At 42.9% G+C, this 15,807-nt stretch overlaps 1 protein-coding gene across 2 annotated transcripts in view; it reads left to right on the forward strand.

Annotated features, from left to right (window-relative positions):
- Positions 1-7,611, forward strand: part of mpdz (multiple PDZ domain crumbs cell polarity complex component) — a 45,332-nt gene extending 37,721 nt beyond the window's left edge. For both annotated transcript variants that reach the window (XM_076112429.1, XM_076112430.1), the window contains 10 exons: positions 606-689; positions 1,677-1,870; positions 3,687-3,834; positions 3,943-4,029; positions 4,127-4,223; positions 4,308-4,471; positions 5,248-5,352; positions 5,638-5,735; positions 5,908-6,031; positions 6,123-7,611. In XM_076112429.1, coding sequence (XP_075968544.1) covers positions 606-689; positions 1,677-1,870; positions 3,687-3,834; positions 3,943-4,029; positions 4,127-4,223; positions 4,308-4,471; positions 5,248-5,352; positions 5,638-5,735; positions 5,908-6,031; positions 6,123-6,269 — 1,248 coding nt within the window. In that variant the 3' untranslated portion in view covers positions 6,270-7,611. The remainder of the gene's footprint in view (positions 1-605; positions 690-1,676; positions 1,871-3,686; positions 3,835-3,942; positions 4,030-4,126; positions 4,224-4,307; positions 4,472-5,247; positions 5,353-5,637; positions 5,736-5,907; positions 6,032-6,122) is intronic.
- Positions 7,612-15,807: the final 8,196 nt, after the last annotated feature.

Consider the following 15,807-nt stretch of genomic DNA (forward strand, 5'->3'; position numbering starts at 1 on the left):
CCTTTTGAAATATACTGTGAATTTGTAAAAACTTGAAAAAAGTTACGTGACTGTACTTTTGAGTTACCACCCACCATGCCACCCACTTAGAATCTTTGGTGGCGGTATAACCCAGGTTCAAAATAGCCACGGCGGCTCAGGAATGTAGGAAATTATGTTGTCACAGCCGTCCTCCTCGTCCTCGTCCTCCTCGTCCTCTCCTCAACCCATCTATTCTGTCTGCTCAGTCAGGCTTGGGGGGGGAGCAGCTCTTTGTCTGGCCTCGGCCACAGCAGACAATATCCAGCCCTGGAATGTAACCTCTGAACCCCAAATGACACACACACTGGAACGCAGAGAAAACACACTCGGAGTCAGGAACATACACATTCAGAATGAGAATTCAAAATAATGACTGTCTGCTGTCAAATTATAAACAAAATATACCTTTCTCTCTACCCACATGGTCTTTATATAATTACTTTCCCCATTATTTGCTGTCCTGTGTGCCTCGCATTTCCCCCAAATAGATCATTACTGCTCTCACTTCACCTCCAACTGTTTCTGTTCACCGTCTTCTCCTATTCTGTACTCATTTGCTCTCTTTTTTTTCCCTCTCACTCCAGGGGGCCATCATTATCCATGAAGTTTATGAAGAGGGAGCAGCCTCAAAAGATGGCAGGCTCTGGGCAGGAGACCAGATCCTGGAGGTGCTGTGCCGTATAATGAGCATCACACATGACCTAGATTTAAAAAGAGGCTTGAACACATTTCAATAACTTGAGACGTGGCGGCCTGAGGATCTGAAACATGAAAGCTAGGGTTCCCAAGTACAGTCAAGGATCAAATAGTGTGATACATTTGTTGATATACATCTCAAATATATATGAAAGCTGCAACAAAAAGGATCAAACCAAACTATTTATTGTTTGTGAGACAAGTACTGAAGAATAAATTGATTCCGAGTAAAAACTCGGGGGAAAGTACCAGCTCGTATGAGTGTATGTATTACATGGAGAGACGAGCTAAGTGTCCCAGCTCAACTTGGATTTGCCCTCCATTTCACCTCATGCTTTGTCACAGAGGGAGGACAGGGGTGGAGCTCAGGAGTTTTGTTATGGTAGCTCGATGAGTAGACCTTTATTGAAAAGCACACATGCATGCACTCGCACACACATAGGCACACACTTGATTGATTTAATTGCCCTCTGATATTCATCTCTGTCCTCGAGCCAAGCTGTTGCGTTTAGAAAACAGGGTCAGAGAGGAAAAGTGAAAAGAGTGGTTTCCCAGTCCTCAGCAATGCCATTTGCTGCTAGGGGAGGAAAAAAATCGTTTGCATGTCCATGGTGAACGCTAATGGGGCATTTCCCCCCCTTTAATGTGGTAAAATAAGATGGACATAAATCCTTAAACTGAACACTCAAGATTTTCCCAGACTTCTGTGGGAAGGCCGCTTCCCTTAAGTTAAATCCAAGTGTTGTAACACTGTCATATTATGATCCAGTGTTCAGATAGCTCAGCAGTTTGGGTTGCTGAAGAAGAAATGTAACCACAGCAGTTTAAGGAAAATTCTGTTTTAGCATTCAATTAGGCTGTTAGTACTTTTTTTATAGCCCTCTGCTGCATTCGCATTATATCAGGAATAGAAGAAAAGGGCGCTGCTACAATACTAACCTCCCTTTCTCTCGTCACAGGTGAACGGCATCGACCTGCGCGACGCCACTCACGACGAAGCCATCAACGTGCTGCGGCAGACCCCGCAGAGAGTCCGGCTGGCGGTCTACAGGGACGAGGCCCAGTACAAGGAGGAAGACCTGTGGGACTCGTTCACTGTGGAGCTCCACAAGAAGCCCGGCCAGGGCTTGGGCCTGAGCATTGTGGGAAGGAGGTGAGAGAGATGTATTATTAGATCTAGTAGCAAACTACTGACAGTACTAGAATGCTGGTCATTTTGATATTATATTGTATTTGGCTCGTCTCTTGAATCAAAGTCGGTACAGCCAGACGACAACTATAAATAGTATATATGTATAAAATGGTATTGGTGATATTACGAACATACTAGTAATCTGAGAGGGAACATAGTTTGACATTAACTGTACAAACCTTCTTTTTTAATGCAGATCATGGGATCAGAGGTAATTGCTGTCTCTATTTAGAAAGTGGGTGGTGTAGAGATAGATCTTGTACACACACACACAAACACAGCAGGATTTGTTAGATCTACCAATACGTGATAAACCATAATGTTTTAAAATCCTATTTCATGGTTGCCTGGCTGGATTGCTGACATGATAAATAAACATCACAGAAATGTGTCAGCAGAAATAGGTGTGTGTTTTCTCTGCATCACTTCAAACTTTAAATACCTCTTATGATCCCTCTAATGAGGACCGGCAAAGCTTCTTATTAGCCCTGGGATCAGTTTCAGTGGCTCTAGTCGGGGATCATGACTCCAGCGTTGCCAGTTTTCCTAGCACTGGCAAATTGGAAACCGTCTTACACACAAACTCCACTGAGGCTTCTATGCTCGCAGTAGCATTCACGGGTTAAAGCACATGAGGGAAAAAGGCCTGCTGGTCCACATGCTGACAGTTACTGACAGGTGTGTGGAGTGTGGTGATAGATCTCACCTCTGGGAAAACCCTTAGGAATGGCTTACACAGACCACACATGCATATGCACTGGTGGTTACGTGTGTGTACAACTGGTTTTATTCTGGATTTGTCAAAGTGCAGGGTAAAAAGGGGTCATGGGTTGAACAGCTCGGACAGCAGTAGTTGTAAATCTTCGCCTATGATGGTTTTGCTACACAAGGGGAAAAAACAACTAAAATGCTCAACAGGATGGAAAAGGCAACAACGTGACAGACAACCGAAAAACCCTCAGCTGAAATGGAAAAGTGCGAGCTAGCAATTAGTGGTGAGGACTTGTGACAGCCAACAGTCTCTGGCACTCAGGATTCTACGATCAGTTCGCCTTGCTTCACAGCTTCTCGGCTTTTGTTCGTTTTATCCACGTGGAGATTTGCACTTTAGATATGCAAAGTCAACAGTAGCGATGTGCTTCTGGGGGGGAAAAGACACAAGCTATTTTATCTTCCCTGCAGTTAACTTAGTGTCCCAGAGGTCAGTGCTCAGAGCAAGCAAATATGTTGTGACTATGTTCGTCTTTGCTTTTAGACAAACAAGAACAAACTGTATTTTCCTGAGACAAAACCAACCGGTTTGTCAAAGGTGTTGAAGCTTAGATTCGGGTAACCTATCACTGCGAAGGAGGATTCTTAGAACTGTCACCAATACACGTACAAGAGGAAATTAAGTTTTGTCATTAAATAATATGTGATAGCTTCTCACTTTTTGTGCCCGACTGCAACGTGTCCACAGTAAGCATTATGCAGGATTCAAGATGGAAAACAAATTTATCGAGGTCACAGTTGGGGGGGGGGGGGGGGTGAACACACTCTTTGCTATTAAATATTCCATCTCACCAGCAGTCTGCTTCTTCCCAAGGAGCATAAGCCACATTTCTGCAAAGGTCCACAGGAAAAAATGTGCTGGATCAATAGTGTATTATCCATTACATGCTCAAAGAGAGTCAGCAGTGCGATACAGCTACGGTCAACTAGAAGAGAAAAATACACGACGACTCTCACAGCACATGTTATCTCACTGTCATGTCTGCCTTTCAACCTTTCCTCCCAGGAATGACACAGGAGTGTTTGTGTCCGATATTGTGAAAGGAGGATTGGTGGACACCGACGGCCGCCTGATGCAGGGCGACCAGATCATTTCAGTCAATGGTGAGGATGTCAGGTCGACCACTCAGGAGGCCGTAGCTGCACTGCTCAAGGTACACCCGTCGCACTGGCCCTCAGAGGGAAGCATACTTAGTGAATGACAACCCCTGCTTTAACACTGTTGGATGACTGTCGTCAAAATACTGTGCCTTGTGTTATAGTGCTGTGTGGGGCCTATAAACCTGGATGTAGGGAGGTTCAAGGCAGGCCCCTTCCACTCAGAAAGAAGGCTGTCTCAAAGCAGTCAGGTACTGTATTTTCACTGCTTTCAAGGATAATATTTGATTGATTGAATATTTGATTTTGAAACAAAACAAGCAACAGCGCTGAATATCTGTGTTTCAGATGAGTGAAACAGGCAGCACCAAGGTGGCCTCTCTGTCATGTTCCGACTCTGGGAACCTTCCCGGTGACCATGACAAACTGAGTCGGAGTCCGGATTGTAAGTCTTCTCAAAAGGTCCTATTAATTATGTAAATTGTGGACAAGGCCTCCTAACATTTTTGCCTGTTTGCTTTTCTCACAGCTCCAGAGCACCAGGACACCAGAACAGTTCAGTTCATTAAAGGTCCCAGTGATTCTCTGGGTATCAGCATAGCGGGGGGCGTGGGCAGCCCCCTGGGTGATATCCCCATCTTTATCGCCATGATGAACCCCGTCGGCCTGGCTGCTCAGACACAGAAGCTCAAGGTACGACATTTGCGTCACTCCCTCTCGGTAACCTTTATTCGGCTTCCAGCGGAATACAAAACGAAATAATTTGCATGCCAGTCATTGTCGTGTGGGATTTAATGTGAATCTTAATTACGTACAGCGATCTCATTCCCACTCACTTTACTCAGTGTGTGACTCCTAAAGGTCAAGAGCTACAGCCCTTTGCAGTGAACTTCGCAGTTAAATGACAGAGAAACTGACAATTGTAGCTCTGTGTGACACAGACCGGAGGGGGACAATAGCCATCGCTAACGCGGATAATAAATCTCCCACTCCTGCATTCAGATCATGAAGCCTACAGAAGGGCTCATTGAAATAAATGGGGGGGGGGGAATATTGAATAGTATATTCACGCTGCTTTATCCTCTCAGCCAGAATGAGAGACGAGAACGCTACATAATGAAATTACTCAGCCGAACACAAGCGTAGTTTCGCTTTTGTGTGGCGTGGTGAATTCAATTTTCAAATAGTATTAGCCACATCCTGTTATCGTGCAGAGTCGTCCAGACTTTCGTTAAAATGGCACTTCTGTGGTGATACATATGCATTCTGGATTTAGGGAATAAGGGAAACATTTTGAGTTTCCGTTTGTTACAGAAAAAAGGTCACAGAGCCAACTTTTGTTCGATTTTCATTGTTGTTATCATTGTTTCCAACCCCAAACACTGATGTTCCTGCTTCACCGTTCAATGTGCCAAGTTGCTTTTCTCCCATGTGTCCTTTTAAATTTGACTAAACTCTCACTTTTCCAGATTGGGGACCGCATTGTCAGTATCTGTGGAACCTCTGCTGAAGGCATGACCCACTCACAGGCTGTCACTCTGCTCAAGAACGCCACAGGCACAATACAGCTGCAGGTCTCAAAGCGCACACACACACACACACACTCACATACACCTCTCTGTTGTAATGAGATAAACCTGCAGACACAGTTAGATAACCTGTAGGTGAGCATGTACTTTATTGCTCACTATATCTGTGTTCAAGTTTCCACCTGAAAAGAACAGTCGAAGGCTACCAGCGGAGGACTTTGAAGTGCCATAAAGCTTGTCTCCCTCATCCAGCACTACCACCATGCTATCAGTCTTTGTGTCGCAAGTCTACCATTCCATAAAAGTGTGTGCGTTTGTTTGCACCTGTAGGTGGTAGCGGGCGGTGACACCACTGTGACGGGTCCCTCTCAGGAGCAGGCAGCAGCTGGAGGTCTCACGCCCAGCTGCATCTTCCAGGATGACCCCGGGTATGAACTGTTTATTACACAGAAAGAACATTTTACTGTGTTGTAACATCTGTCTTACCACTATAATGTCAGTCAGTCTAAGTTGCATTCAAATGATTGCCGTTTCTTTCCCTTTCTTTTTGTTGAAGGGAATGTAGTCAGTATATTCCCTAACTGTCTGTCTTTCCATCAGCCCACCTCAGTATAAGACCATCAATCTGGAAAGAGGACCAGACGGACTGGGTTTCAGTATAGTCGGAGGGTACGGCAGCCCCCATGGAGACTTGCCGATCTATGTTAAAACTGTTTTTGGAAAGGTACGTCGCACAAATCTCTGTTTTATATTTAGCAAGATTGACAAATTGTGTGTTATTAAGCAAAAAACTCCACTCGCATGTGTGCGCTTAGGGGGCAGCAGCGGAGGACGGCCGCCTGAAGCGAGGGGACCAAATAATGGCCGTTAACGGGCAGACTCTGGAGGGCGTCACTCATGAAGAAGCCGTTGGCATCCTGAAAAGGACCAAAGGAACCGTCACGCTCACTGTGCTATCATAGACGCACATATGCAATAACCCATAAACACACACAATCCTCACAACTGTTTTTACACTTCTTATCAAACACAATGTTAATCTACATCTATAGAGACTGAAACTTACTCAAACTGGCAAGTATTTCACGACTGGCAGATTCTCCGAAAATCACCAGATGTTCATCTGTGACAACACGTACACTGAAATAGGAACAACATTTTCTGATAATCATGGAGGAGCTTAATGTAGCTTTGAACACTGTGATCCACGTAAGCTTACAGCCAGTAGACTTATGTGCAGTACGTCTCATAATACAATTGCTTTTATCACTGAAACAGTCACCCAAAATAGTATGAAAGCTAGGTGCATGAAATCATAAATAGTTTGCCATGCAGTGGTTTGATTCATTGTATGAATCTCAAAGAGGTTGTAAATAGTATTAGAATTATAGTCCAACTCAGTTACATTCCGTGGCTCTGGATTGAAGTATTCACTGAACATAGTGGCTCAAGTATTTTGCCGTTTCCTGTATAGAAATGAATGGCTTGTGAGATCATTATTTTACAACAGAGAGTACACAAGAGCAAAATCTGAATAGAGGAGAGGCCAAATTGTATCTACTTATAGGGGTCACCTCCCACTAAATTTAGAGCATGAAACAGCATGAAAATGCCGATGAGGTAATTAACAGAAAAGCAGAATTTAGCTAATGGCTGTATTAGCTGATAACAGCATTATTTGTCTTTTACATTGCACTGCTGTTGGCAGTTCATCGTGCTGATTTTCCTGAAAGGCCGATGCTGCTGTAACTGGTGTGTTAATCAACTTGTTTTAGAGAGAGTAGCCAATAGAGCATTTTTAGGTGCTCATGGCCAGAAGTCTGGATATTGTAAATACACAGAAAGATGTGAAATCCTTAAAACTAAGAAGCGTGGTTTGAGTGCACATTTGACAAGATGAGGAATTTTGCGTGTATGTATGACCTACTCACTGAAATATAGTGCTGCTAAAGCCGATATATAAGGTATTATCTCAGTATTTTGATTTTTTTTAAAGTATTAATTAATGTTCCCTTCATGAAAGTGCAAAGCAAAGAAAATGACCTGCTACCTAGGCTTGAGTGGACGTGTTTAATTAGTCAAATTACTATATAATGGACCTGAGCTGATTTTGACCTTTTTGTTTACCCGAAACAAAGTCATCTGGTGTGTAGTTCCTGAAGTCAGTAGGCTTGTGTTGTGTGGTCTAGTTTATGAGCAAGTTGTCTGTTCTCCGTCTTATCACCTTATGTTATGTGTCTCTAGCACTGTCAATGTGACAGTGTCGAATATTATTCACACTGAATTAAATAAAAGTGACCTTTGGATTCAATCAATGTGTTCCACTTTTTTGTTCACCCTTACACAATTAAATCCTCAAAGAAAACAAGCTCTTAAATCTCAGCAGAGTGACTACAAACTTAAATATGAAAAAACAAAGTTCTTAAATAAATAACAGTTGAGCATAGTGAAACGCAGGGCAACTTTCCGAGCGCACCAGCTGTTACTCAATCTAACTGCTTGTACAGTATACATTACTTCTACCATACATCACATGAATATATTTTCCATCCAGGAGATTAAAGCAATTTACTATCGCAGTAGGTCCCATTCATATGAAAGGCAAATGGTTTTAAGTAAGCTAAAACGCGTCGACGCTAAATGCACATGATAAAGATTTACAGATATGGGATAATATGGCCATGTGGAACAGCACATGTGGACTTGCTTGAATAGACTTTGTGTTGTCACTTAAGACTTAATAAAGCCTGGATAGAGAGAGTTCCCCATTAATATATGGCGTCCCACCTGTCTGTACACTGCCAAGCACAGCTGCTTCACAGCCAGCCTGCCAGGTGGTTTTTGTGGAGTCCTATGCATGAAGTCCTTGTCTTAAGTCGGTTTACAGCAAACATGGGGGCCACCAATTAATCACACGGGGTCACAGGAGACCTTTGAAGCCCTGTGTCTAATGAGGTCTGTGGTTTGTTCAGATTCAGTGGGCTGTTCGAAAAAAAAGAACTCTTTAAAAGTCAAAGTACATATGCTCAACAGTTGGGTGACTCCTTCACCCTGAGGTCAATGCTCGACACAGCTACCTGCAGCTGCTGCTAGCTAAACCACAAGCTAGCTGCCGCCTGCACTCAACAGCTGAGCTCTCCTCTGACACCTGTTGTTTTAACGGCCCCTGTGGCTTTCGAGGTTACCCGGCCTCCCTCCAGGTTCAGGAGACGCTGGTTGGTTTACACACAAGACATGTCTGCACAAGCCTTTTAGATGTGAGATCGGATGTTACCGCTGCGTCATGCTCGGCTTGAATGTGGGCGGATGGTGTTAAGTTCCACGTCAATGGCGCCAAAGCTAAATCACTTTGAAAGACTGTATTATCAAGATGTCAATCAGGCCTCTCTGTACATTTTCATGGGATTTTACCACGAACAAGACTTCTTTGTTGATCTTATAAACGAAAGTTATAACAAAGACACTTTTTTTCTCTCCGGCTCCATGCAAAATGTCGACTCCACAACTAAAGCGTCCGACCACGCAGCTTTAGTTGCAGCCTGTGAGATAAGTTTGTCGCTGCCCGTTCAAACATTTTAAAACTCATACATCATGATTCATGCTAGCTCCACACTGGCTGTATAGAGGTTAAGCAAGCAGAAACCTAGTTGATGATTGGGCCATGGCGACTCAGCAAACATGCCAAATGGGACGCCATCAAGCCGGTTAAACTGTTAAAAGGGCTTTTTGCTTAAGTCTTAAACTGACTAGAATGGACCTGACAGAAAAAATTCCCGAAGTGACTGTAGTTTTGATCCTGTCGCGTTATGACTGACAATAATTGTAACAACGCTAGCAGCATTGCCTCGGGATGGCAATGTCTGTCAGTTGGTCAACCGCTTTGGTCTAGACTGAGATATCTCAACCACTATCGGATGGATTGCCATGTATTTCGTACAGCTATTCATGATCAACGGCGCGTGAAGAACACCGACGTTTTGTCCAACTTAAACTGCAAAACATTGTAAACATTATACCTGCTAAACATCTACATGCTAGCCTCACCACTGTGAGCGTGTTGCCATGCTTGCATGAACATTTAGCTGGTGCCTCTAAGCACATGCTCACAGAGCCACCAGCATGGCTGTAGATTTTACTCTTGTCAGTAGTCTCACAGAGGAAAGTTGATACGTGACGGTATGAGGAAAGTGAGCGTTTTTTTTAAATTTGTTTTTCCAACTCAGTGTTCAAATCTTTTTGCCATCCTCAAACCTGCCCTGACAAGAACACATGCAACTTTGAGCACACATGCTTGGTTAAACAACAACATTCACCTCCTGACTACCCGATCCGCCTTGTGGACTCTTCAACGTCACGGAAAAGAGTCGGGCATAATCAGACATCTCCTTTACACGGTGAGTGACTTTTTGTCTTGGAGACCGGGACGTCTTTAAAGGGTCACCTTTCCGAGCCTGCCTTTGCATAAACAAACAAGCAAACATGATTAAATTTCCACTGTGGCATTGGCGGAAAATTGCTGCTTGATGAACACACTGCTCTACAAGACAACACTTTCCCTTCACCAGCTTTGAAGGAAAGACGTACTCAGTAAAAAAAAAAAAAAAGGTTTCTGAGGCAATCATTTGACCTTGTCACTCTGTTGCCTCAAGTCTTTACTTATTAGCTGTCAAAAAGATTAGCACATCACAGGCGCACACAGAGGACTCTGTGTGCATTGTTTGAGTCAGCATATACTAGTTGCTCTTTCACAGTCCCTCCTGTCAAGGCAGAGGTGTAACTGCTTGACTAATTGGGTGGAGATTGTTGGCGGCAACAGCTGACCATTTCTGTCTTCAATAGATGTATTGAAAAACGGCTTGTTTTTATAAGATTAGTACGTGTGACTAAACTTTATTGGAGTAGGATTTGTGCTAACCACAGACAATGTGTGTAAACATTAAGGGAAATGTTTCCTCAGACTGATAGACAAGTCTTACAACTCAAACTAAGAATGAGGAATTGTTGCTAGTAGAATGAAAAGGGAGCTCGAAAAAAACTAAACTTTTGCATGTCAAATTGTATCCAGCCCTGCTTGTATTCATTTGTTTGCTCTAGTTTGACATATCTCACTCTGGTGTCTTGTTTCCAAAACAAACAAAAAAATATATAACTCCCCTCCTTCATTTAGATGCTGACAATTCTGTTTTCCAAAAAAAACAACACATACTTCCCTTCTTCTTCATATCTTAAACTTATACCAGAGTCATTACTTTGCAAGCAGGTCGCTGAATGTTATCAGGATTTACATCGTCCCCCATCACGAGGATAGTGACAGCTCAGCACACACTCCTTGTGTTCTTGTTGAAATAGAGCTGGGAGTTAACCAAAGATGACATCATGCGAGATCGGATTTCCGCCTCACCTTTGGCGTGTTTGCACAAAGTTGACTGTGAGGGCTGAGGCTGGTGTTTGCACAGACAACAGAGCACATGTTCGATGAGGGAACACCAAACACTGACATTAAATGTTTGGTGTTTAGCCCGTTAACTGCAGTTATTACATGTTAGCAATACAAACAGTCTACTCCGCTCAGACTCTTGACATCACGGCACACGAGACAGTTTTAAATGACCCATCTCAGTAAACTACACTGTCTCTGATAACAGGACGAGGCCTCACCATAAGGCCACCGCTTGTCTTAAACACACCTCATGTGTTTCCCTTCGTACGTTTGCATTTCTGTTACAGCTTCAAATGACATCACCGCGGCTGAGGCCTGATAAGGCAGAGTGTGTAATCATCCGTTTATGAGCTGTGTGAAAAGTAATGCGGTGACACATCCCTTTAAAATGTTTGCAGAACCCAGGGTGGAAGAATCACCTTTGTTTGCCCGTGAGAGCTGCACATGTCTGACCTTGTGGAAGGAGGCAGGGCTGTGGAACCAGCTTTCATGGACAGAAAACCTGCATAGAGCCAGGACAGCATGAAATCAAATGATGCAGGCCAAGTCTGGTTCCGTCATCTCAATACAAATACCTCATTTAACTGAACATTTTATGAGAACATACTCCGTAACTCTCGTCTGTAATCGAACAAGAATGTGAACTTGCGCTCATTTGATTGGCCACAGTCAGCGCCTTGCCCGCTAACTTTTGCAATGCGGCTGGAACAAAGGTTTCAGTCAGGGCTAAAAGGTGGATGTGGCCTTAGTTTAGCATATTAGCATGCTTACATATTAGCATTCAGCCATGACATCAGTACCAAAATATAGTGTGAATCCATCAAACAGATGTTGAAAGATTTCACTTGAGAAGTGAATATTGGAGCGGTTTGTGGTGCTACATGCAAAGTCAGGGGATCACTTCAGTTATTAGGATTCATCCTTTGGATACATATACGATAGCTGTACCAGATCCATCCGATAGATTTTGTTAAAAACAACAACAACAACCTCATGGACGTACTAGATGAAAATGTCTGGGGATCACCAATGTCAGCAGGCCTCATCCTCTCAGGACCATGACTGTATGTACAAAATGTGAAGGCAATCCGTCAAACAGTTATCGAGATATACAAGTGTAGAACCTAAGTGGAGGAAAAAAACGACAATCTTCGAGCCATGCCACTAGTGGGGCTAAAAAAACACAGTACTGTAACGTAACCAAAGGTCTTGCAAACACACTGCAATGTGCTTGTTCCACATGTTGTAGTGGTCTGTGTTATTGACTGCCATCTCTCATTGCTGGTGTAAAAACAAAGCCATCCTACTGATTTTTAAGGTTGGATGGAGAAATGAGCCAGTGATGAAAGCCCATTTACGCCTCCGGCCCTCGCTGTTATTTGAGCCCATTTTCTGTCTTCGCTCAGCAAACCGGCCTGCGCTATTAAATTGAAGCAAGTGCCAAATGAAATGCCGTCCCGTGAATAACCTTTTTCTAAGAGTGGTACTTGCTCAGGCTTCGACTTGGATGTCTAACTTTTGATTCATGCCGAGCTCCCTTTTTTTTTATTCTGAGGATGACATTTTTAGAGCCTGTTATCAATCCTACATTTACGACCCAGGCTTTAACCCCTATTTAAGACTGGGCCGCAATTGTTGTGAATTGTAATGTGTGGTGTTGCAGCGGGAGATATACTTCATCTGGAGCTTTAAAATGACATATTCAAGCCTGTTGTCCCAGAGAGCTTTCTGCAGTCTTTGATCTGGCATCTTATCAAGTCACTACTTGCATCACACAACCATTATCTCACCTTAAGCTAGAATTGTTGTCATTCTGCAACAAAGGCTTGATGAAGTCTTAAAATTCCACCTGTGTGGAGTTACGTATTGGGCAACTTTTTGATCTGAAGCCTAAAGGCATTGTTTTGCCCCATAATCTTATCTGTGGCGTAGCGCTCCAGTATCGACTTGAAGATGCCAAACACATACTGCTGAGGGAGCGATGTTAGGATTGTGGGGACATTCTTGCAAGGTTGCATTCTCAGACCGACCCATGAATAGTAAAAGACGGTCCGTACCAAACAGTCACGTTCCCACAGTTGAAGGGAGCCCTGAACGTGCTTATTTTAAAGTTGTGACAATTAATTTAAAAGAGTATTAGTTCTGGAGCTCAATGAAGGTCTACATTCCAAAGGTGACTTTAAACAATGTTTTCCTTTTTTTATCTAACAGCAGCTATAAATGAACCTGTTCTGTGGCCACTGCTGTGTCAGTACTTAAGGTGCTGCACTTTAAATGCAGCTACCCTGCTCCCTCTGCTTGATTTATGAAGACTTCCAGTTGCCTCTAAACGAGACCACAACATGCTGAACACCTCAGCAGTGCTTTAAACCATGTTTACATGCCCCTGACCAGGGAATGTGGCCCACGTCTGTTTGTGCTGTTAAAGTGTTTGCACATTGCTGCTTTTCCTGGAGATCCCAGATGCCAGATAGTTCTGTTGGCTTTTTACTTCCTGAGTGGATTCCAGGCTTTAAAACAGGTGTAACCATGTCCTCTAGTCATTGTAAAATCAGGCAAGGAGGGAACAGAAACTTCTTTCCCCCGCAAACGCTTTTTATCCGCAGTACTCTGCGGCCGTTACGTCAATGCAAATTGAAAAAGACGAAAAAGAAGCACCCGTGGGTGACTCTCAGACTGGATTCAATTGATGGCTATCTGAAACGCATCTGGTTGACTGTCACATTGGTAATCAAGAAAGAAATGCAACTGGGTGACAATGTTGCCTGTCGCCAAAAGATGAAGCAACACATGCCTGAGTCTGGCTTATTCTGCAAATGCACCTCAGGGGAAAATATTTTATATAAACAGGAATCAGTTTATGCAGAGTCGGGAGGGGCAGTGGTTGGAATTTTAAAACACCTATCACACCTACACAAAGCCAAACACAATATCAAACCTAACGCATATTGTGCGTATACAGGATCAGACATGTGCAGCTATTTTTGCAACGTCGTCAAATGCGAATACAAAATAACTGCATATGAACAGTTTCTCTCAAGAAAAGACAATCCTTTCTCAACGATGAATGAACACTTCTGCTTGTTATGAAGCACTCTGTGTTGTTTGATTAAAGAGCAAATCCACTCAGCGTATGCCCGAGAGAATGTCAAAAGCAAAAGAGATCACACAAGTGTCAGCAGCCAACATAGGAATCCATCAGGTCGAAGCTGTGGGGGTATTTAAGGAAAAAACTTTCCATCAAACTTGCACGGACATGTTTGCGAGGAGCCAAACTGATTTATGCGCTCCCGATATGTTGCTATGTTCATTTACTTTCCTACGGGCAAATTTAAAACCACAGAGCATCCATCATCGTTTATGACAATGAAATCGGATTAATATCGCTTAATTGCTACCTTGCTCGGAGAATATATTTAACGACTTCTGGGACAAACACAGACATCGGCCGAAGAAGCAGTGTTGCTCTTTTGCAAGTGAGAGAGTCAGCACATTTCTGTTTGTCGATAGGCAGCCAACAGATGTGGCTGCAGGGCCTTACTGACACATTATATCATTAGAGGACACTTGCACATGACTTGACAGGTTTCATTCCCCCGGGCTGAACGGCACACATTTCTTGAAAATGTACACCCTGTTGTGTCTGCATTATCACGGGTATGCTTTTATTTTCTGTCCTTTAAAGAACAGTGTACCAATTTCAACAGAATGCATCGTGTTCTGAAGAAAAGGGGAACAAGATGAATGAGATCCCATCCAAAGAAATGAGCATTTAGTCATGTGAACAGAATCTGTAAAGCTAATTTTCAAGTAAATGCAAAACGCCCTTTATATTTCAAACCGTTAAACTCCAATTCAATTAGCATTCAAAACATGCCTTTCATTCAGCTGCTTTGACTGTTGTTAGAAATTTGCAGCAAGTTGACAAATGCACGTAATTAACTAAATGTGAGAAATGTTTTGTTCTCCAAGTTAAGCTCGTTCAGCAAAGAAACGCTTCAGTGCAACAACAAAATATCAGATCTATAAAACTTGAAGACAAACATGTAGTGCTTCAAAATGTTATAGCATCCCCACAATAAAAGAGACAGCTTTTCGCGAAGCCTTGCAGCCGTGCATCTGATCTCTCATTGTGTGAAGTGGGCTGTAGTGGAATCCCTGCTATGTTACATTGCCTGCCAAGATCCAGAAATTCCCCGTGAATTCCATTTCCGTAGACTTCATAATCAAAGTCATGTCATATGTTTGTTTTCTCAAGCAAATTTAGCGATATAATGACGCGGCCAATGCCTTGTAAGCTTTTAAGAACAATCCAGAAAGGAACATACAGCTGCATTGTACGGCTTGCTAAATGATGAAATAAGCTTTTATTTTGTAGAATTGTAGCTTGAGCATGAAGGTTCATTCTTGACCTGTGGCAACATACATCTGTGATAGAATATTCCAAAGTTCACTAGCTGGCTTTTCGAGGGATTTCGACCGTACCGCTGTCCCTACTTTGATTCCAACTGGGAACCTTTGTTGTCGTTCCCCTGTTTTACCCATGTTTCCAGTCTATCAGCTGCCAAAATGCCACAAACAAACCTAATAAATTAATACAAAAAAGGAGGGCGTATCCAACATTCAGTGACAAAACTCCCCACCTTTGAACACCTGTTACAATCTACCCCCTGTATATGTGACCTAGGTAGTACAGAAACTGAACCGCTATAAGTTAACCTAAAGTTAAGAATATTTCATCACAAAAAAATGGAGCAGTTTGTAAATGGAAGTCATGGTAGTCAAATTTCCCATTTGTTTCTCTTTGTTGTCATCAGTAATTATTTGCCGGATCTCTGTAAGTTTATAATACAGAAAAAAAAACATAGAACTTTATTTCCATTTAAGTGTAAATAGATGAGGAAATGTCCCTGAAAGCCATTAAGAGAATTCACAACTGAATGCGTTCAGTTTCAAAGGCCAGGAAATGTACCATGCACACTTCCAGCACTTTTACCCGATCCGCAATCTGCACTATCATTTGTCTTCATTAGTCTCAAATACAACACCCTCACCTATGT

Source organism: Anarhichas minor, unplaced genomic scaffold (genome assembly GCF_050575085.1).
Source record: "Anarhichas minor isolate MPS153535 unplaced genomic scaffold, ASM5057508v1 ptg000049l, whole genome shotgun sequence".
NCBI lineage: Eukaryota > Metazoa > Chordata > Actinopteri > Perciformes > Anarhichadidae > Anarhichas > Anarhichas minor.